This window comes from Poecilia reticulata, chromosome 5, assembly GCF_904066995.2.
Source record: "Poecilia reticulata chromosome 5, P_reticulata-male-v2, whole genome shotgun sequence".
Taxonomy (NCBI): domain Eukaryota; kingdom Metazoa; phylum Chordata; class Actinopteri; order Cyprinodontiformes; family Poeciliidae; genus Poecilia; species Poecilia reticulata.
In genome coordinates this window covers 22,550,449-22,573,704 of record NC_088834.1, presented here as the reverse complement: position 1 = coordinate 22,573,704, position 23,256 = coordinate 22,550,449, and the positions used below count along the sequence as shown (strand labels likewise).

At 40.1% G+C, this 23,256-nt stretch overlaps 1 protein-coding gene across 10 annotated transcripts in view; it reads right to left on the bottom strand.

The window, feature by feature from the left end:
- dlgap4b (discs, large (Drosophila) homolog-associated protein 4b) overlaps nucleotides 1-23,256 on the bottom strand; it is a 119,474-nt gene that overhangs the window by 20,767 nt on the left and 75,451 nt on the right. For 4 of the 10 annotated variants that reach the window (XM_008409364.3, XM_008409363.3, XM_008409370.3 and 1 more), the window contains exons 3-7: nucleotides 19,204-19,251; nucleotides 4,551-5,822; nucleotides 3,868-4,082; nucleotides 1,959-2,060; nucleotides 1,118-1,265 (exon numbers count right to left, since the gene is read on the bottom strand). In XM_008409364.3, coding sequence (XP_008407586.2) covers nucleotides 1,118-1,265; nucleotides 1,959-2,060; nucleotides 3,868-4,082; nucleotides 4,551-5,750 — 1,665 coding nt within the window. In that variant the 5' untranslated portion in view covers nucleotides 5,751-5,822; nucleotides 19,204-19,251. Of the gene's footprint in view, nucleotides 1-1,117; nucleotides 1,266-1,958; nucleotides 2,061-3,867; nucleotides 4,083-4,550; nucleotides 5,823-5,927; nucleotides 6,023-19,170; nucleotides 19,252-23,256 lie in introns of those variants that run through there. The other 6 variants (XM_081607293.1, XM_008409367.3, XM_008409368.3 and 3 more) reach the window with 4 other exon arrangements.

Here is a 23,256-nt window from a genome sequence, read left to right as displayed (position 1 = left end):
AATGAGACAAAGTGATGGCATTTTAATGACTCACTGACTGTAAATGGAAGAACATGTGGAGTAAATACGAGCGAGTCGGCACCAGAGAGGCGAAAACGAAGCAGAGAATGTAGCGGTTATGCCCAGCCCTATCGAATGCAAACCAGAAAAAAAGGTTTTCAGCAGTCATTTATTTTCTTATTGTTATGTAATCCTTGTTTAAAAAGAGTGAATGTTGGACAACCCCGACAGGAAGCGCTTGCTTTCTGTCCTGCTGCTGCTGCTTATGCACACTCACTAAATGCGATACGTCTCTTCACAGGAAACTGCTGTAATACACGCGTGTTGTAAGAACTCGGAGGCAAAAATTCGGTGATTAGAAAAAGACTCCACGGCCGATCTTCATCTCGGTGACCTTCTCATCGCCAAGCTAATGGCCCCTCTGTTAGTGGACAAATTAGACCTCTAACAATCACCGTCACCTCATTTGTCTTTTGGGGTACTAACATTAATACAAGACAGCTGGAAATGTTCTCTGGAATCTCATTATATCAGTCATCACAATGGAAACAGTGAAAATGGAAATAAGAGTGCAGATCAAAGTAGAAATAGCACGGTTTAAGAATGACTAGCCATTCGAATGTTCACACAAAGCGGGGTTTTGTGCGATAAGATAAACACAAACTACTGCATGACTATGAAAAGTAAAGACAAAGCACGCTGATGTTTTCACATTTTTCGAAAAGAGTGGTATGCAATTGTATCCAATTGTACTGTGACACCCTACATAAAATCAGGTAAGTAATTAGTAAACCGTATTCACCTGTGTGCTATTTAATTTTGGAATACACACAGCTCTACTTTGAACGCCTCATTTAACAGACAAAAAAGTAGCTTTTTTTTTTTTTTAACAAGAAAAATGCAGATCACCCAAACATTTCAAAAAACACATCGAGGTTTGTGGTTGTCTAGTGTCAAAATGTGAAAATGTTAAATAATTGAGTTATTTTGTCAGAGTGACATTGTGTATAAGAGACATGACATAATGAAGTAAAAAGAAAAAAAAAGTTATTTTTGTATCCCTAAACAATTTCTTTTTTTAATGGTTTTTGTAAATAATAAATGAAGCATTCCTAACCTGTCCTATGCCACTGCGTCTGCCCAAAGTGCTGCAGGCCTGGCTGAAGCTGTCTTCGTCCCACGGTGCCAAAGCTCCTGGTCCTCCGATACAGTCCAGATTATCCAGGCTGCGATTATTTGAGAGTTCTCTGAGAGATGGAAGACAGCTGGAAAAAGAAGAGTGAAATCAGATAAATAAAAAAAAAAGCATAGAACAAATTGTTAGGAATCTGAATAAGAGGAAGTAAAAGAGACGTGGACAAAAAGCTGATGTTTTCAGATCATGACCTGAAAGGCAGCAAGGAAACATTAGCTAAATAATTGATCACCAAACCAGGAATTGAGAAAGAGAAAAAAAGCAGAGATGTATTTTACTCAAGGCGCTTCTTTCATTTCCTCCGTGATTGTCTCACAAACCCTAAAATAGTCTCTATTTCAATATCAGTTATCTTGAGTCACCCAGTACATAATTTGAGCATGCAAGTGCAGTCAAAGAAAGAATAATGCAGCAAGATGAAAGTAATCAAAAATGTTTAATAACGTCTACAGACTTACTTTTTGTCTAAATTGAGATAATGGAATAGCTATGAAGCTTGATGGTACGACGCAAGAAGACAAATGATGCTTACCGCTTTATTTTAAAACACAAATGACGCTACTTTTGATCCAAAAGCAGATGGCAGCTACAAGCTAACAATAAGCTAGCAGTTGTTTGAAGCAGGAGATGACTTTTGCAGTTGGGAGTTTTAACTCCACAAACTTTCCCGAGGGGGGCAGCGCAAAGTCACTGATCACAAATAATCAATCGCAAGTGTTTTGCACTGCAACCCAGAGGAAAGGTTTACAGGCCTACCACTGACCTGCTCATTGACCTGCCCAGTTGGTGCAGAGAGGACACACTGTGGAGTGGAGACCACAGGGCATCCAGCTCCCCCTGCAACAATGTGAAATCCAAGGTTCTGCTGCTAGCACCAATCGGGTAGGTGCAGAACGAAAGAGAGCAGGATTGGATAATCAGAGATGGATTGTTGTATCAGGATCAGTCATTCAAGGGATGTATTTTATGAGTTTGTGATAGAGAGTGTTGTGTTTGAAGAGCCAACACCTTAGTTTCTTCGAGTGTTACAGCTCGGTTTGTATGTTGTGTGAGGGTACCATATATCTACTGCTCATTAATAAAATAATGCAACACTGAAAAAATGTTTACCAATTTTCAAAATGCACTGTATTGCCACAAGTATTTGCTCACATGGCTTGTGTGACATCCCAAGGTTTAACCTTTAACGGCTTCAACTCTGGGAAGGATTTCCATCTGTGTTTATAGGAATACAAAAGGAATACAAATCCTCCAAAAGTGTACTTGTGAGGTCAGACATTGATGTTGGACAAGAAGGCCAACATCAATGGGTGACACCAAAATATGCCAGCCCACACTCTTATATTTTGAAGAAAATTTAATGGTAGCATCCAATCATGGTACAACAGCAGTACAATTCTCTCCTGAAGTGTTCAAAACCCCAGAGAGCAAATTCCATGTCAATATTAATCAAAGCCGGAGTCAAATTGGAAAGGTTTGTAAAAAAACACAAATTACCACAAACCCCCCCCCCCAGTTTCCAGTTTTATTGTATAGTAGCATCCCCCTCCCTGATACTTTACTGTAAATTCTCGGTAAAAGGTGCATTGAGGGCCAAAAAAATGGGGGGGAAAAAAAACCACTTAATGTTTCTCTTGCATATGACAGAAGCAGCTCCAGGCCCTCTTTTCAGCAAGTCACTGTTCAGAAACAAACATCTGTAACAAGTGACAGTCGTGTGTGTATGTCTGTCAATAAGACAAACAGCCCAACACAGGCTAGCAATCAACAAAGATAACCAAGCTGAAAAGGATTTCTCAACGAGACTTTAAAAAAGAAATGCCAGTTTCGAAATGGAAAGTGCTAACACACTTGTAGTTTCTCATTGTCATGGCATGTATCTTAGCATCAAAATCTAACATATTAGTTAATGTTTTATGGATCTTCAGTCTAATGGATATTCTAAAAATACATAAAGAGCACCACTTTTGTTCTTAATCAAAAATAAAACTGATATATATTTTTTTATAATTACTGTTATTATATTATCTTGCAGGTTACTTTTGAATAAATAACACATATTTCCATTATTTCTTCAGAGTTTTAAAAGCCAATTATTGTAAATGAGAAAATCATAAAGTAGACCTCAACCCTCCATAAATTCCCCATATTTGTCCAAGCTGAGAACGAATAAGCTGAATTCCAAGTCAAAGAAATTAATGTGGCTGATTGACTAGATGATAATTGTAAAGTTGGTGGTTTGTGTAGTTTATGAAGAAGAATAATTGTTGTAGTAATAACTACCATGTGAACAGGAGGCTAACTAAGCATTTCATGTGCAAGTAATCTCTCTTTGAACTTTGTGTAAACGTATCCAAGACCAGAGAGGACATAAAGATTTTCTTTCTGTGCAAGTGAAAACTGGCTGGACTATTTATTTTACTTTTGATTCCTGAGAGGCTCACCATTCAATTTTTAAAGCAGTGCACTTTAAGGACTCCCTATGTGTGTGTTTTTTTTTTTTTTTGAGAGAGAAAATAACTTTCCCTGTGCTGTCGGGTTTAAACAGTCAATCATAAAATTTTAATTTAGGAAACTCTAAATAAAAGATACAATCTAGCCCAGAATAAACAAAACGATTTGCCCATTTCATGCTATCTGATAACTGACAATGTGTTTGTTTGTTTTCTTACTTGCGTGGGGGGAGCTGGTCACTTAGAGACTGCTGGGTGGCCCTGAGGTAGCTCTGACGGCGAGCAGCACTTTTGGGCGAGGGTTTAGGGCTTCCCTCGGAGTCGTCACTGTCTTCCATGTCTCCCATTGCCTTCACATAGCTACCGCTGCGCATCCGCCGACATGGAATCTCATTGAAACCTGGACTGCGACCTAATGAGCTGCTCCAATCCCCCTACAGGGATCATTACAGGGAATAAAACAAGTCACGGGTTAGCTTTTGGAACTATGTGATTCACATATTCACTTTTTGAGACATAACACGTACATAGTAGAGCCTTAAAAGGGTGATAAATATTAGCATAAAGTGCTTAAGTATTTACACCCATCAAACCTTTTCTCAATTTTGTTTTTTTACAACAATCATGGTGTATTTTTATGGGATTTTCTTGTGTTAGAACAACGTTAGCATAATTGTGCAGAGATATGGAAGGATTACAGAGTAATTCTTTAAAAGAAAATTCACAATGAAATGTATGAGAGGTATGGACTGCTCAGTATCCCTGTGTTTGTGTATCAGTGATCATTAGTCTATCACATAAAATCCCAATAAAATACATGAAAATTTGTAGTTGGAATGCCACAAAATGTGAAAAAAAAATGTCTACAGTTTAAAGATCTTTATGTGAAATCGCATACTCACCCTGCGTCCAACCTGCAGATAGTTACAAGTTAACTCCTGTTGGCAGGACTTGGACTTGAGCATCGACCTGTCCAGAGTAGTTGAGCCCTTCTGAAGTACCTGTCTCGGTTGGCCCATGGTCAATGTGGACCAAGACCCTCCTTTCACATACTCGGTATCATTCATCAGCATGCCTACTGGTCCACTTATTCCACCACCTCCTATATCCCCTGGACCAGGAAGTGCTGGATACTTCATGTCATTGCTGCTTTTAGAGGAACTGATTGTGTTGTAGCCACTGTGTATGTATTTACTCTGACCACTATGGCTTTCATGGCCACTCGGACGCCCCAGGGTCATCATGGTCATAGTATTATGGTAGCTGCTCAAATCACTACTGTCCAAATCATCTGAGCTCCAGTAACCCGACATGTTGGATCTTGGCCGTCTCTTAGCGGTTGCCTCGGACTTTGTAATACGATCCTTACTTTTGGATCTGCGAGTATGCTTCCCTCCGTCCTCGGTGCCAGAAGAAGTGCCTCCACCACTGCCAGTAGATCTTCCGTTCACGTTCCCCTTCATGTTGTGGCTCTCCAGTGACTGGGACTTTGCAAACAGTTTCTGCACCGAGTGTAGCATGTAACGAATGCGGCCGGGACTGTCTGTCCGCTGCTTGGCAGCAACAGCAGCAGACGATCGATGAAACTGCAAAGTGCTGAATCCGTCGCGACCTCCTGGTAGCTGCTTCTCAAAATCCAACAGACTGGGCGGAGTTTGATTCTTGGTCATATGGTGTGATATTGTTGCAGAGCCACTTGTAATCATAGGCGTTCTTCCACTCAACCCTGACATGGCCATACCTGATGCCATGCCCATCGACAGAGATGTCCCCATGGTGCCCGTGCCTATCCCTCCGATACTGTCCCCAGGAGGAGAAAAATCGGACTGGTCGTAGGAGTTGTAGTGGATACTGGGGAAAGTGCTGCTATTGGAAAGCTGATTGTTGAGGGGCAGCATGCAGTCTGCTGGAAGGGAGCCTGGATTGGCGGAAGGGTAAAGGTGGGGATCCATGGTGCCATAGTGGTCCATTGTGGGGCTGAGCAGATAAGGGCTGCGTGGCAATGTGCTGGTCTTCTGGTGGTAGAGTGCCTCTGGATGATTAAGAGAGGGATCACAAGAATCAGACAGATGTCTGTTACGGTTGGTTCCCAACCCCTTCATGATGGCAAGGAGGCCCCGACCCTCTAGAAGACCTCCAAGCCAAGTGAGGAGAAGAGATGTTCAAGGTGTTTCCTACAACAGACAAACAAGGAAGAAGAGTCAGTTACACACGCACAAAAACATCACCATACACGCATGTAAAATCACACGCACACACACACAGCCGCGTCTACTTACCACCTAAACCAGACTATGCAACACAAACACAGGCAAATGATCAAGTTTTTACAGCCTCCCACAGCAAACCCTTGCACTAATATGCTGTAAATATATGAAAAAAACATGTGGAACAAGGACAGGCTGTAACCAGTGGGTCACTGAATATATTACTGCTAAGAGAACAATTGCTGACAGACACTCCTCCGTATTTATGCAGACCGTAGCAGCAGCCAGAGAACAAATGCCTTCTTTTCTCCAGCTAATCACATTCAGAAATACAAGAAATATGAGTGGAATGCTTATTGTTTCACAATACTTCCATTCCTACAAACATGCTAGATGACAACAGTGTCAGCTACATGGGCTCAAATATTGCACAAACATAAAAACAAGATGTTTTATCAAATTATTTGATAACTTAAAATTATTCCTACTCGGTTTGTGCCACGTATGTTTTCCCCGTTATTTCGTTTTTCTTCTACATATCTGATAGGCATCCCTGGCATAGTGACCAATCTCCTGTCATATCTTTGCATAGTGAGCCAAGGATGATGAGCAGACCGAATGGTGAAACCAGCAAAGAGGATTTGACCAGTGGGTGGTAGATAGCAGCCCTTGGCAGGTAACTCTCCCATACTTCCTGGTCAAGCTGTGCCAGTGTCCTGCCTGGTGTGGCAGCAAGGACAGGACTTCCTGTCATGCACCATGACACATGGTGGTCAAAGGTCATCATTTTAAAGAAGAGGGTATTTGATCAACTCTATAAGCAATTAACAATATGCAATGAAATGTAATCACTTTTCTCAATAGTGAAACAGTTAAACTGATGTTTTAAAATCAACATTCTGGGTTTTGAATATATATCTATCTAACCATTTTACTATTTTTGAAAACACACTAGACAGAGCATTTTCAATCCAACTTTGACACTGAAATTATTAATCCTTGTATCCATAAGTATATATGCAAATAAATAAGACAAACAAGTTCAGTGTAGATTCAGATTAAATCGGTCCCGTTTATTTCCCAATTTAATACGATAGTACAGTCACATGTAGATGTGATTACATACAGTCTCATTCAGTTTTATTTATGTTGAAAATACCTAATGTTATCCAGACCAACATGTTTTATTTATGTGAGATTCTGATGAGCAACAAAAGAAAAAGTTACTGTTTTTGCGAGAATGGGCTTCATCAGTGAGGTGAACCATCACTGCAAAGCATTTAGCTCCATGTTGTGACCAGGAGACGTTTACTACAAACTCACAGCTTAAACTCACCACTATTTCAAAAGTCTTATTTTTTCCTTTCAGGAAATCCTTTACATTTATCTTATTGATCACATGTGTAGCAAACTTATTTAAATCTATTTCTTTCAATCTTGTTTTAGTCAATACAAACTATATCTTAGTGTGACTGAATTTACTATAAATGTTTTCTGAAAGCACCAAATGGTCTGTAATTCAAACTGGAATTTGAGCTGTTATGTTTTTAATTGCCATCACTTTTAAAGCATTGTGAGACTGATGCAAAACTTAGGTTTTGTAGAGTTGGTGTCCCGAGTTGGTGTGTCAAGTTTGTTGCTGAAAACAGGGAGACATGGAACACATGCTTTGTGACTGCACAGCACCTTATCCCAAACCAGATTCTCAGATTATTTTCTGCATTTTGAATTGGTTGAAGGGAAGCAGAAGGAGCCATGCGAAAACAAATACAGGACATTTAAAATTACACTTAGGTCACAAACCAATTTTATGGGCCTACAGTTCAGAGAAACTAACAAAACATTTTGTGAATTACCAGGCGTGTCAAAAAAAAAAAAGTACACTCAGCCATCTTTTACACCCTTCTTCCAAGTTTAAGTAGTGTGTTTACAGGAATAAAATCTCCTCATGAAATTCAGTCTTTCATGTCTCCATTATTAGCATGCCTCAGGCACAGACTCATTTAGCGTCATTAACGCCGCCTTTCTGAATGCCCTCTCTGCTGATAGGGTCAAATCCTCTAAATCCTTTTACACAACATTAACTAACTGCCTCACATCCCATCATGACACGCCACTCAGCTAAGCTTGGCATGGCCTCCTCGACATGTCAACAACCCCGACTTTAAATGACAGCGATAGCTTTGGTGAGGGGAGGCTCGTCAAACTAGAGGAGCCGACTGCCACTTGGAAGATGTTTTGATCTTTCCATCTTTTCTCGTTGGCGGTAGATTGCGTTCGAAAATAGAGAGAACAGGGTGAGATAGTTGTGTAAAAGGTATTGGGAGATCATTTTAACAGCATTCAATATTAAACACAAGTTATTGTGTATGTTTATTTCCTAAATATTCTCTATGTGTTAACTCAAACACCAGCACTGTAGGAAGGCAATTTTAGAGCCAATTAGGTGGGAGTGCCAATTTAAAGGTTCTTAGAGTTAAATTAATTGGATTTTCTCAAGAACCAGACTGTGGGCCTAAATCCACTCACTTTTTCCTTTTATATCGAACACAACGGGGGGTGGGGGGGTGGAGCTGGGAGTATATCTTCAATTAAGTGAGAACGATAATGCTAGTGTTTTCTGAAAGGACCAGTGGAAGATACAGAGCGATTAACCAAAGCAATTAAGCACAACTTGGAACCCCCCCCCGCAAAAACACAACCTGCAGTTCTTTAACGCAGTTTGTGATTTATCCCTGATATACATTCTGATAACATCTTAATCAGGGCAGCTCATATAGTGTCAAGCTTATACAGTGCCCTGCAAAAATATTCAATATCACGTCACAACCACAAACATCTTTGTGTTTTACTGTAACTGATAAGAGCAACACAAAGCAGTCTAGACTTGGAAGTGAAATGATGAATGGTTTTCAATACCCGTCTTCACAAATGAAACTAAAATGTCTAACTTGCTTTTACGTTCCGCCCCCTCTACTGATACGGCAAAGATAAATCCAGTGCAATCCATCATCCAAAAACAGTTAAGAGTAGGGCAGAATAAAAATAATAAAAACTTACCAAGCTATAGCTGTCCACCTAAAGTGGGAGACGCTTGTCCTAGAGGACTGGACTAGAAAACATCTGATGTAAAAGGAAAGCTAGCATAACTAACCTTGAACATGCAACCCCCATCGTGAAACATGATGGAGGCAGTAGCTGTTCACAGAAACTCTCTGTCTCATCAGACTGAACTTCAGCTATTTTGCAAAGAAGGATGATAAAAAAACATATATATATATTTAGCCTCTAAATATACAAAATAGAGTGGAACAAAAAAAACGTATCAGTCCTAGTTGGTGCAAAAAACCAAAACAAAAAAACAACAACAACAAAAGCACAGAAAGACAGCTGATCAGTTTGTCATGTTTTCTTATGCTCCTTGACTCATACTAGGAAAAAATGCCAGGAAATAGAACTATCTCCTATTCCCAGGATATGTAAAACTGTATGCACACATCACTCATACAATATTTCACAAATAAAACAATGTCAAAACTTTGAAATAAATCTCTTTGAGTTCGTTATATCACGCTTTGTGAAGCATTTGGTGATTGTATCTCCTTACCTTGTGCACTGAGGAGCAGCCACCTGCTCCTCAGTGAGAAAAGGAGATTTTGGCACGAAGTCAGATTCATGCCCTTACCTCAATCTCTGTCAGAGATGCAAGGAGTTCACACAAGTCACCAGAAGAGGGCGACACACTCTAGACAAGCTAAATTGTCATTTTGCTCGACATTTTTTTTATTTATTTAATTCTGGCAATTAACTTGTCAAAGTACAAGCTCCAAAAAACATCTATGACAAAGTGAGAGCAATGCAGATAATGAAATGTTCTGCAGTGATGCCAGAAATGTTTTGATGATAATTAACGGCAAATATTCCCTGGCCATTATATGGGTTTATATCAGAACACTTCTATGTTTTCTTTTAGAAAGTTTCTACGATGCTTTGGCAAACACCGCATCAGAAACCTAAATGTAGCAGCAAATTCAAGCGCTAACTTATTCAGAAAACTACAAAGCTACTGCGACGTTGAACATTAGCACACAATACAATTGTGTAGTTAAATGTTCAAAATCCTCAATAACAATGTTGGTATCTCGCATTTATTAACTCGTCGTCATTACAGGGAGTCTTCCTTGCGGTTAACTTCCAATCAGATATGATACAGGATATTTTGTCATGTTACATTTTTCACAGCACAGCTTAAATTGGAATTCAGCTTGATTTTCTGTTCCAAGACAAAATGAGAGTCATTATTTCCAAACGGATCCATCCCGGGGTATATTACGACTCATTCTTAGATTTTGTACCAGACGCTTCCGTGTTGCCACTGCTTAAGCGTACAGATTTTCAAACCAGCTGCCAGCTTCTATATTGGCACACCAGTGGGTGGCTAGAATTAGATAAGAGACTGTGCAAAAGGACGTCGTCCTCTCATCTGAGCAACGGTATACATTGAGGCAATTTGTCGGAGAGAGGCAGCACGGCTCAGCCAGTCAGTCCCGAGTCCATCTGGTCCAAAGGCTTACAGCTCTGCCCTAGAAGGCAAGGGGTGGCTCCGCATGTGCCTGTGTGCTGTGTTGAAAGGCTGGGTGTGATGCATGCACAATGAATGCTTGCACACTATGGGAAAGAAGGATAGGGAAAGAAGAATCAGGAGGGGAGGGGAAAAAAAAAAGCTTGTAAGGTGTGGTGTTTGACGGCAGCGGAAATGAAACAGATCTGAGAGGAGGGAAGAGGTGTGAAAATGAGTAAATGTGTTGTAAACTGTGCACCGAGGTGAAGCTGCAGAAACATAATGGAGGAGAGCAAAGACAGAAAGAGGAGGAAAAGAGGACAGCAGGGAAGAGTTCAACAGTGATGAGTGGAATTTTTTTTTTCTTTTGCATATTTTTGCTAACAAGGGTGGGTTAAATTAAGCTTTCATTCAGTTTGATCCTATATTTTCAACTCAGAAGTAGTTTGAGGGACTAAATGAAGGGAGTTAAGCATCCTGGGTGAAATAAAACCATCCACTGAATGGCACTAAGAGCCGAGTGTCTTCAGGTGACAGTGGCCTATAAGTGGAAACCTAAATGCATGTGTGCCACATCACCATACGGAACTGCATATGTGTGCGTGTGTGTGTGTGTGTGTGTGTATGTGTAACGCAGCCTAACCTTGTCCTAATTTCACTCTCTCTATTCCATCAGTGCTGTGCTCTGGCCTATTTTCACAGCTATAAATTTATCACTCTCCCCTCTGTTGTGATAGATGACCCACTCATTTTAGCCCATCTCTGAAGACTGTGAGCCAGATAGGAAGTCGGTGGAAGACAGTGGCACCACTTCACTGCTCACAAAGGAAGGCGATGATGGAACTTTCCATGTCCTCCAAACTATTCCTGGATTCCAAATCTGCATATTAAAGAAAACACGGTGCGCTTTCGTCACTGTTTTTGTGCTCCGTTCAATGAGCAAATTCTGACTTGTCTGAAAAAGGAAACAAGTTAACTTTTTCTGTGTAGATGAAAGCGTCAGCTGGATAGTACTTAAACGATGCAGGCATTTTACAGGCAGTAAAGTAATTGTTTTCCAGCTGCGGTCCTTACATTGAAAAAAACTGATAAGATAGATGTAGCCTGAGATATTAAAGCTGTGGATAAAATAAGAAACTGTTTTTGAGCTAAACATGAACTACCAGTGGATAATTGTGCCTTTTTAACTGTTTCTTATGCATGGATTAGTAAAAGGGAGAAGAACAAAGTATGTTGTTGTAATGTCAATGGCCTGCTACTTTAATTCAGTACAACTGTCAACAATAGTAATAAGAGATTTTCATTCTAGGTTTTCATGGGGGGAAGTTTAAAAAAATCCATCCAGTTTACTTTTATCTAACATAGTGCACAAGAGTACAACTGGTTCGGCATTGTCACCATTTACTGAACAAACATGAAGTCAAAGTGAAAAGACAAAAACTAAGTACAGCATCTTTTTAATGTTGGCTTAATTACATGAGGATTGGAGACATTTGTTTCTGAAAAGATTCCACAAAAATGGTCCAATTACAGGTTGCAATCTGGACTTTGACACTGCAATAGTTTGTGGACTAAATTCAGCTCTAATCTAATTCGACTGTCCCAAGTAGAAATTTTCACTCATGCAGATGAATTTTCATGTGGTGACATTTGATCTACTGCATTTACTTTTAATGCAGGTTATATGACTGAAAGTCTAGGCTCTAAGCAATCCTGCTAACACTATAGATAACTGGAAAAAAAGGATGTAGATTTATGCTGTGTTCATTTTTATAGGGGGATCCCTTCAGTTTGGCTGATCCATTTGTTCACTTCCATATGCAGGTCTATGCAAAGTATTGCAAAAAATTATCTCCTGGTAAGACGTTTTGCACTAAAATACCAAAGATTAATGATCAACTTGATGCCACATGGACTGAATGGAAGCTTTATGCCCAGTAACTCCGTGTTTTATGACGATTTCACATGTGGGAATAAGAAAAAGGGCGTCTCTCACTGACTGCTGTGCACAGCGAGGGGCAGGGAGGGTTGTGTGCTACAGCTGTGGCCACTGTCTGTAGTTTCCGGGCAAATCCAAATGACTAATGCAAGCAGACATGAGAGACGTACGTGCCCACACTCAGGCAAAAGCCTGCTTTATGTTAATGCATGTATATTAAGATTATTTTTCCAGCACAAAGACAGCTTATGGACATTGTTCTCACAGAGATACCTCTCTCCTCCACACAAATCAAGGATCCACTTCAGAGACCAAACAATCCGAGCATTATCAGACATACTGCAGCCTTCGCTTGAAACGTCTCTTTGATTTGTGAGCTGTGAGCTGAAAGTTTATTTAGAAAGTGCTGCTAATACAAGGTCAAAGAAAACAGAAAAAAAAAAAAAAAGAAAAAATCTACATGGAAATTTTGCTTGGTGTTTGCTTAAATGTTTTGGGCGTATTTTTATTCAATAAAAATAAAACCTTGACAAAAATTATTTAATTATCTTTGTGGAAGCCCGTTCTGCCTGACAGCTGCTGCACAGCACATGTGTCGGCATAGAGCTGCGGTCTTTCATGATCAACTGCTGCACAGACGTAAATCCCGCCAGGATAAGCTTTAAACCCTTCCAACTCAAACACGTCCTTGGCTTGACACACAAATCGGCCGCTAGCCCCCCTCGGTCTAAGACAAGTCACTTCCTTCCTGTTGGAACGGGAAGGGTCACTAGAGGGTGAGGCATGTAGAAAAAGGGTTCTCAGTGGATGCCGTGTAGGTCAGAGATGCATTCATGTGACAAAATCCTAACTTAACATACATGTAGCAAAGAGACATGTAGCCGTCTCATGAAAACCATATTCAGGGGGACTGAATATGCTAGTGGCAATACATTTAGTTCTGAGATTTGATAGCTGTTGTCATGGTTACTTACAACAACATGTTTGGGGTGTCCCGACCCAGTTCCAAGAAGAGTAAGCAGAGTGAGGTATTTTGAAAGAATATGTTTCTGAGGTCCTTACTAACTCGGCCTCAGACACCTATTGTTGTTTTTCTATCCGTCAACGGCAACCCCAACAAGCTGCAATCATCGCCTCTTCTACGACTTGTAAATCTGCATCATAGTGGTTCACCCCATGCGACTGCATTCACTGTGAAAGAGAGACTGCATTGGCTGCTGCAGCTTTTTGTCTGTCATATGACCAGAGCTTAACTCTACAAAAACCAGAATCTGTTATAAAGAATTAAAGTATATCAAGCTTTAAAGCATGTCTGTCAAAATCTTGGTTTGAAAAGATACGATCAACCACTTAGGGCATAAACAGTGATTTATTTTGACTAGAAGCAGACTAGATTAGGTCCTAATCTAGTCTGCTTGCAAGCGATAAAGCAATAACAACTGGAAAGTAATGCCAAAAACGAGAGCTGCTGCTGATGTGGAGGTGAACTTCAAAATGCCAAATTGCTCACTGTAAAAATGTCAATGTCTGCAGCTTTAGAATATATGTAGGCTAATGAGAGCCGCGCTGAAAGGGAAGCTGTTGTTTTGCAGATATTTTATAATGACCCAAAGTAACCTAGTGACATTTCTAGACAATGTTGTCTTTAGATAGAAACTGAAATGAGTTACCACAGCAATTGCAGTTCAACCAGAGGGGACAAAAGTCTGTCATCCACATCTTTCAGTCGGTTATCAAATTGTCACAAGGCTCAGATATCGCAGCGCAACTTTGGACTTGTGTGCCTCGGTCTACATGTTGAAAATGCCATTAGACCCGACATTATCACAAAGTAACACTCAGGATACTTTGGTTAAATTGTAACTTGCTTTCCTAACCATCTGTTTTCCCATTCTTTAAAATGCATACATTTTCGATCCTTCTTCACGACAAAGTAAACAATCTGAAAGTAGAGCATCATAATAGCTGCTACTCCCTTCTGGGTAGGTGAAGAGGGTCTGTTTATGTGTCAGTACCCGTGGAATTGTGGATTTGACACACTCCCCCAGGGCTTGAATGTTACTGACTCAATACGCAGAAGAAAAACACAAAAATAGGCCAATTATTCTATATCTAACTTGCTGTCTTTAACCCGAGTAAAGCCACAGGCACGTCCAGTTTAAAGTCGCCATCGCTCAATGTGCATTTTGCAGTGTTGTATCTACTTTTCAGACACATAATCCTTTGCGTTGCAAGCAAAATAAGTTATTGAAGCTGTGCAAGTTTTGCTACTGCAACTTGTTTCGTTGACTGTCAAACGTGTGCATTGGGCAAAGAGGAGGTAGACTCTGTAACAGGAGCGCAGACCTGGCTTATTTAGATTGGCAAAATAAAAAAAAATAAAAAAATGAGAAGCTACATTTTGGGAAGCTAGCCTTAGAGAGATCCTAACTCAGTGCTGATGAACTTTCTCAGAGATTTTTTAATTTAACATCGCCAAGGCTGCTGCATGAAAAGTGCTCTATCTCCCTGTGCAGGGGAATAAAACACTCATATCTAAAGCAGATCAAACCTTTCTGCCTCTGACTCTGGGGATCTTTTTCTTCACCCTTGTTTGACTTGTTCAACTTTTTTTTAAACAGTTAAATCTATTCAATATATTAAGATGACTAACCTATGTATTTAGTCTGGCATTTCACTTTTTTTTTTATTGTGGCATCAGTGCTTACCCATGTCTGTCGTCTTGTACTCGTCCTTATTTTTCCTTTTATATCTATTTAGCTATTATGTGCATGTTTTGATGCTCCTTATCTGTTGTGATCAATATCTCCTGCACAGTATTTTTTTTTATAACTTTGTTCAAAGAGCTGAGTAGTAAATAGAATCTATGCACCCATGTGAAGGCAACAGAAGATCTAACAGCATCGCTAACACAGCAGGCAGCTCAGGAGTAAAGCTGCGGAGAAGTTTAAAGAGGGGTTATGTTATGAAAACCATGTCCAAAGGGCCAAACATCAGCACTATGCACTAAAAATGCAAAGGCTCCAACCACTGATGATCTGGGCAAAAGAAAGACATTTTAATAAACACGTCAGCCAATAGGCCCAAAGTAATTCTGGAGGAGAAGCAGAGACCCACTGACAGTTCAGAAGACTCTGTACCATTGGGGGGAGTCAAAATTTCAACATCTGTTATTTTCAGCCGGTGTGGTTCGCTTTCACACTGAACCGTCAAACAATTCAAACTAATCAGAAAACTTGTTCACCCTGGTTGCCTGTTGTGACGCTGCACCAAGAATCTCCAAAAGGAAACGACACAAAAACTTCTGTAGAGGTTCTTCTTCGCAGAAAACCCAAACAATGGAACGGCGTCAGATATTAGAGGTTGTAGAATTTCTCTTTTGTCTTTGGCAAAAAAAAACAACAACAAAAACACAAGCAAGCCCGCTACCGTTAGACTCACGCGTTTAATTAGGTTGTATTTATCCAGAATGCCCTGCGCTATTGTTCACTTCCTGCTTTTGGAGCAGCCTCCGGTCCACTTGGCATTCAAACTGCGCTAGAGTTCACTTCAACCAAACTGAGACCTGGTTTTGTAGTTGAGCCAGAGTTTGTGGTTTATTTTTTTTGCTCCGCCTCAGAGTTTGCCTGCACATTAACCCCTCCGCAAACAAACCAGACTTTATTGGCAAACAAGTCAGAATTCAATTAAAGTGATGTAAAAAGGAGCTGGTGTGAATAAACCCTTAAATGATTTATGCAGCTTAGTGATGGTTTAGGATCACGTAGCGTCAAACTCTCATTTTAATTTTAATACAGAGAATACAACGATAAACCACCATGTTCACCACCATGAGTAATTGTTTGGATTATTAGTGCACTCTAACACAAAGCATGTTTTCAGTTTCACTTCTTACCGCTTCACTCTTTGACAGCTTTTTGTAACGTAACAGGAAAAACACTTTATACCGTATCAGACAAAACGGGAGGAAACAGAAGATGCTGTCCACTGTGATTCAGGGGAATTGCCCAGGTCTCATCCTCTTAGTGTGAAGACAGCAAGAGAAGAATGAATCAATCACAGCCATCCGCCTTTTCCCAACTCTCTTTTCAGCACTCTGATTCAGAAAGACCTCAGCTTTGATTGTAATGTTTCATCATTATTGAGGAAGCTTCCTTTCCGCCTGTGCCTTCGTTGATCCGATCAACCCCAGGCAAATGCTACTTGTCTCACTTTGACCAGAAAAGTAAAGTATGAAATTAACCTGCAGCACAGGATATTGTATGATTAATGCGTTATCAGGCTGCCTTTGTGCAGAGCCAAGTGTACAAAAACAAAAATCAAATGAAACCCCCAGATCCAATTCTAACACCTCTAGGATGTCCTATTGTGAGCGTGACGGCTGCTCTCATCTTCCACCCGGGGGGAAGAACTGGAGACCAGTTACTGGAGCTTCCTGTTATCTCCAAACTGCAGCATCACAGCTGGTAGTGCCTCTGATTGCCGAGAGAAAAACAGGGAACCCGAGCACACGAGTGGGCAGTAGTTTCTGTTCAAACCGAAGAGCGTACGAATGTCAGCTTCATTTGTATACTAATGCCTCCATTTGTATATGTGATATAGGAGGAGTAAGTGCACAGTGAACATAAGAAGTGTACACAACACGATAAAAAAAAAAGTTTTTTATACAAGAGTTGAAAAGTTGGAACAAGCCAGAGCAATGCACCACAAGAAAATTATGAACAAGTCACAAAAGCAAAAATGGAGAAAAAAGTAAAAAAAAAAAAAAACATAAGAAAATGCAGATTTTCTTTCTCCCCCCCCCAAAATATAGAAGAAATCATAAATAAATCAGCACATGCTCTCAATAGTTTCTGAGGTTTTAAAAAAGGCAAACTTTGCATTTAAAGTCAGCTTATTTACACAGAAAATCGGAGGCGTTTCAAGGGATGGAGTAAAAACTCACAGCTAATTAATATGCCGGGCTTCATTGGGCATTAACACACATTCCTTATAGATTTCAGCTAATAAGATGAAAGTTTGAAAGAAACATATTGCTATTTATCTCCACCACATCAACCTAACCTCCACTGGTAACTGGGGAATTGGAAGAGAAAGAAAAAAAAGACTCAGGTCCAGGGCTGCTGATGGGTCTGGGCCAAATGCTCACTGATGTTTGGCCCAGATCATTTTGCTGTCTGGGGAAATAAAGCATCAAAGAGAATTCTCCAAATTGTTGCAAAGCTGCAAACTTTCTCTATATGCTTCTGTAATATCTGTAACAGAGAAGCAGGACCTGGCAATAATTGGATGAGCCAAGGAGCACACATGCCTACTTTGAGGATGACAACAGAAAGTCCTCATATATGGTGAATAGTCAGCATGAATTAATGCTAGCCATAGTCAACATTCACACTTTGATCAAAGAACTGAACATAAAGTCAGTATTGACAGTCAACATTTTTAAAAGTGTAATAAACACACATAAACCTATTGGGTAAATAATCATTTTAAATCTATAAGGGGTAAGAATTATTTTTGACAAAACTGTATTTATTTAAAGGAATGAGAATTATTACTAGCAATAGCGTTACTACACCTTCAATTCATAAAATCCAAAATATAAATCCTATAAATTTCAGATATTAGACACTTTAAATCATCTTTTGGGTAGCAGACTTACTCAGGATGCTAGGTCAAACCCATAATCAAACTCAATGGGGGTGTATGACTCAGGACTGAGTTATCAAAACATCTCAAAATAGGATGTTGCTTTTTTTTTTAATTTAGCAATGTGTAGAGTGCAGCTCAGTAGTCCCAGCTGGAGTGGATTTGAGTGAAAATTCCTGCCTTTGCTGACAAAGCGTACCCACAGAAAACAAACACACATATCAACACCTGATGAAATTCCTATCACCACTTATTTTAAAGGCGTTGTTTCCAATGAATGTCTTCAATTACCATACGACATTTCTTAGTTATTCAAGCTAAACCTTTTGCACAGATCGTGTCGGATTAAAGAATTCACTACCAAATAAAGGTCAAAAACAACATTTTTTCATAACCCTATCTTTGACTAAAGAAATGAATTGCTTAGTATTTATGTCGTGTAGCGTTAGGCCAGAAAGTTATTTTACAAATAGTGCTAAATTGCAAATTGTGCTAAAAAGTCTAGCTAATGTATTCTAAATAATTCATGTACAGATAAACATCAAGCAAATAGGATTTTCTATTTATTTTTTTGCTGTGCACTTTCGAAACTGTAGTTTCTATTACTCAAAAAAAACCTTAGTCGAAAAAGTACGAAGAGAAAAATAAATCCTCACAAAACTTTCTTGTACAGTTATCTCTGAGGATTGCATCATCTTATCATTAGGATGAGCGGGACTGCACCACTTTCTAGACATTTGGGGAACCGCTCTACCCAAGCTTTTAATGGAAGCATATCAGAGTTTGGAAAAAATCCAGCGAAAACTTCCACATCCTCATTCATTATTGATAACACCCTAAGCCTTGGTTGCACTCGGAATGACAAACCTAAACCAGGCAGTCGCAAGGCGTCTGTAGAATAACATAGAGTGGAAAGACCTGTGTTTGAAATATGAATTATACGTCTTCATGATTGAGTCCTGCTTTGACAGAGCGCTGGCGTTTGCCGGGAATAAAAATTAGCTCCTGATGAATTGTGTCGGAGATGAATGCTGTCCCTGGAGGGTGGTGAAGTGAAGTAAAATAAAGGTTAGAGGTTCAAAATTTGCGTCTCCACTGCACACGTACGCATTTGTGTACTCAATTATACCTCTTAGTCAGTTTAATTAAATTAAAAGCAACATTACCAGCTAAGTCCTGAGGTCAGCCAAGGGACTTACATTGGCAGCTCATTTCTCAGAAGTCTCGACCTCAGAAGAAGACGGTTCCTAGAAGAAATGCAAGGGAAACTGTGTCAGACATGTCATGCTTTATTCGTTAAATTAAGGACGACCTAGGCCGTTTTAAGACGCACACAAACACCCACACACGTAAACCGATGTAAATTTTGCAAACTCAGAGAGCCGACGATGAATCTGTGTCGTGTAGTGTCGAAAATTAGTTTACAACAATCAGATTCTGAAAAAACTGCCCGAGGGCTACTCGTATGCAAGCACTGGGCCGCAAAGGAGCAAGCAGCTCCACCTTGATGTCTGCTTTACTGTGCCCTACTTCTTCTCTGGTTCCTGCCTCCTGCTGCACCTCAGAGGGGAAAAACAAAAGCATTAGCACGCTTTAACAAGTTTCGGTCGCCGCAGTCTCCCACTCATCTGCAACTTGGGCGGATAGAAAATGTCTGCGGTGTTAGGGAAGCCAAGACAACGCTCGACTAGGGGCGCCTTTCATCTCTGCAGGCAGGTGTTCACTCACCCAGCCGAGTGATATAGCTGCAGACGTTGGATGGAACAATACTTGGACACAAGATGGAGAGTGTGCACCAAAGTGCCTTTCAACAGCTTCTCTTTATCTCCTGCTGCTGATGTCAAGTGGAGGGTAGATAGAGTCTGAGCTTCTTGGCACCACTTTGACAAGTGCCATACAAAATTTGCGAGGGAACAAATCTCTGGAGTCGTGCATCAAAGAACTCTTCTTTTGTATTATGGATTCGTCTTTTCCTCATGATTCAGTAAAAGCCCTTTGTTCTCGCAGCCTCACAAGTATTAATACATTCAGCATGTTGTGAGGCACAAACTGCTAAAATTCATCATTTCATTCCTTTATGTCATATATTTAAAACTCATCCATAATCTCTTTAGTATTTGAAATAATGCCACGGTTGAAGGTTTGCAAGATCTGTGTGCAACCAAAACAGACAACTTGAGTGCAGTAAAAGGAAAAATTACCACCAAATAATTCCCATCTGTTAGAAAATAGATCAAGGTCATAGACTCTGTGAGAAACTCAGCTGTCTATCATATTTAGAGCCTTAACATCTTCTCTATACTATAAAACCTAGCTGATGCAGATTAAAGTGTCTAAGACAACACCTATTTAAGGAGACTGAATCGGCCACATGGCTGTAATCATAAATAGTCAGTATTAATGTATTTTTTCCATATTTAATGATCTACCAATCATTTGGTAATGGCAACTTGATCCTCCCGCAACCTTAGCACCATGCTCGGGAAGAGCGCAGCAGATGTCATGGTAGGACAACAAGAAAGAGGTCAGGGTGTTTCATCAGTCTGTCAGTCCCCAAAACTACCAAAAATAATAAAACTTGTAAAAATGCATGTGGGATCAGTGTGACACCACCGGAACTGCACACTAGGGGTGAAACGATTCCTCAAATGATTCGAGTACCTTGATTATTAAAATTCCTCGAGGAAAATGTATCTGCCTCCAAATGTGGTAAAATTATGTTTTATTATTTAGCGCACTGTGTTCTGGGATCATTATTTGTGTTGGGCAGCACTCTCTCTTCTGCATATGAGTTGTTGCTATGTGCTAGCAGCATAACAGCAAAGTCTACTGGTTTGTGTTGGTTTTTGGGGGGACCAATAAGCATTTTGAAAATGACGGACGAAATGGTTGGAGTACGACAGCTTTACTCCTCCCGGAACTGCGCAATTACCGTTTCATGGCGAACGGTGGGAAGGTCACTACCGGTGTATTTATACAAGAGAGAGGGAGAGAAAGATTCTGATTGTAAGAATAATCATTAGAGTGCTCGATTATTAAAATATTCTTTTACACCAGCCCCACCACACACAGGGTCAAAACCTCACGCAGGGTCCACTGGACCCTCACATAGCGCGAGTGTTAACGTCTAAACATGGTCTGTAAGTGATCCCAAGTAGTCAAATAAATTGAGATAACCAGAAAATACTTCATAGTTTTGAAGCAACTACATGCATTACGCATGAAGGTGAGAAAATCTTCATGAGTGCAGATAAAGCACCTGTGTAACATCGCAAAAGACTAAAGAATGTTCTTACCATTATTGCAGCAACATTTGAGTAATAAATTCATCGTATTGTTGCTTAATTGTGGAACATAAGGTGGTTCTAATTTCTGACACTCATGCCACGTGTATAGAAAGAGCTCGACAATTTGAAATTCTTCATTTCTAGCCCTTTAACAATATAAAGCTGTTGCCTGGAGGTAAGCCACATATGGTAGAAAACTCATTACAAAATGTCAAGTTTCTCAGTTACATGATTCTGAGAAGTCAAGAGATGACATGTCTGCCCTGATCGTACGCCACATCTGTAAAACAGTTTAAAATAGTTGCACAATGGTTGTTACCTTTGAATATTTTCTTTTTTTTGGTGGGGGTACAGAATCAACAAACGCAAAACTCAAAAGCGCTGTGACCTTTACAATAAAATGTCAAGAAAATTGCAAAAACAAGCTGCCACACATACACGCACGCCCTAACAGTGTGAAATGCTGTCTGCTATTGGCGTCAAAGCGTTGCTCAAAAGGGTCTGAATAACGAGAACGAAAAAATAACCCAGCGTAGACATATCAATAAAGAATGAATTTATTTGACATGGTAAAAGTAGCTGTAAAGAAAGCAGGACGGCCACTGACAAATACAATAAACCTTTATGGATAAAGCCAATCCATCATTCCCTTTTCTATGTGCAGCATAAGCCGCACCAGGGAGGCATTAAGATTCCCATCACCTACTCGCAGAACAGATTCACCATTTTAAGCCCCTTCATAAAGCTTAGGTGAACTTGAATAAAAGACAAATGAAAGGCACTTCATGGAGTTTTCAGGGAATGAATTGTGAATGGGATTCATGCCAAACTACTCCTGAATGGCTTCAGTGCCTACTGCAGATTTGAGAGATTAATGTTGAACTGCACTTTGCGGTGCTGGGTTTGTTGGGGTAAAGTAAAAATAAATTAGAAATGAGATTGGGAAACTGATTGAGGTATCAGGCTGGGGATCTGCTGATTGGGCTCTTTATGTAGGGAATGCATTATAGATGTCGGCTCAGAGCCTAGAGGAAATATCTCTCTCTCTGTTCGAATGCTGTGGACAGCATCTGCAAGTTCTGCTGAGAAATTAAAGTGTCCCTGTCGCCAAATGTTGACCTACACAAAAGTTGGCTCTTTTGAGCCACCTTTGATTCCTGTAGATTTTTCTTGAAAGTCCATGACCTTTTTTGACATTGGACGAAAAAAAAAAAGTTGTCTTGAGCTGTTGTTCACTGGGCTCAAGACAAAAATTTCCTTGGACATTCACTGCTGACACCTATTTTAGGAATTGTTTTAAGCATAATTAATGAAAACACCTTCAGCAACTAAGCCTAACAAGTTTTACATTGTGACCATCTACATCTGTAAAAGAGTAAAGCTTAAGCAGATCTGGACCCTGCGACGGTACAATACAGTACGATGTTCCTTTCATCTCTGACAATGAGAAAAGGCCAAAGTTCGTCTTTCAGAATGATTTTGAGAAAATGAGACTGAATGATTTTTGATTTGGTTATGAAATCCAATTATATGAGGAATCATCAAGCACGTAATGATTATTAAACAGCTCAGCATGTAAATGGTCCGAAAGGGCTTATTAGGCGTCGTAGAAACTGTACCAAGCTGATGGGGAACAGGCTGGTAAAAGGCCAGCAGACGTGGGAGCCCTTCGGAAATCTGTTGGGCCGTTTCACGAAGACGAGCACAAGAACTTCTCCTGCTTATGCAAGTTGTAGTGTTGAGAAAACAGATGGGAGGCTTTATAAGTGTGACTGAAGATGAAGTGAAGCAGTAAGGCAGCTCCTTTGGAAAAAGCCACACACTCGTTTCACCCGAATCCCTGACTGCTGTAATTATGTTGATCACTTTAGGAGCGGGCAACAGACCCAGAAACCGGTTCCCATGAGGGGCTACTTTAACAACCTAGCCTGGGTGTGCGTGACATCAAAACATGTGGTTATGTTA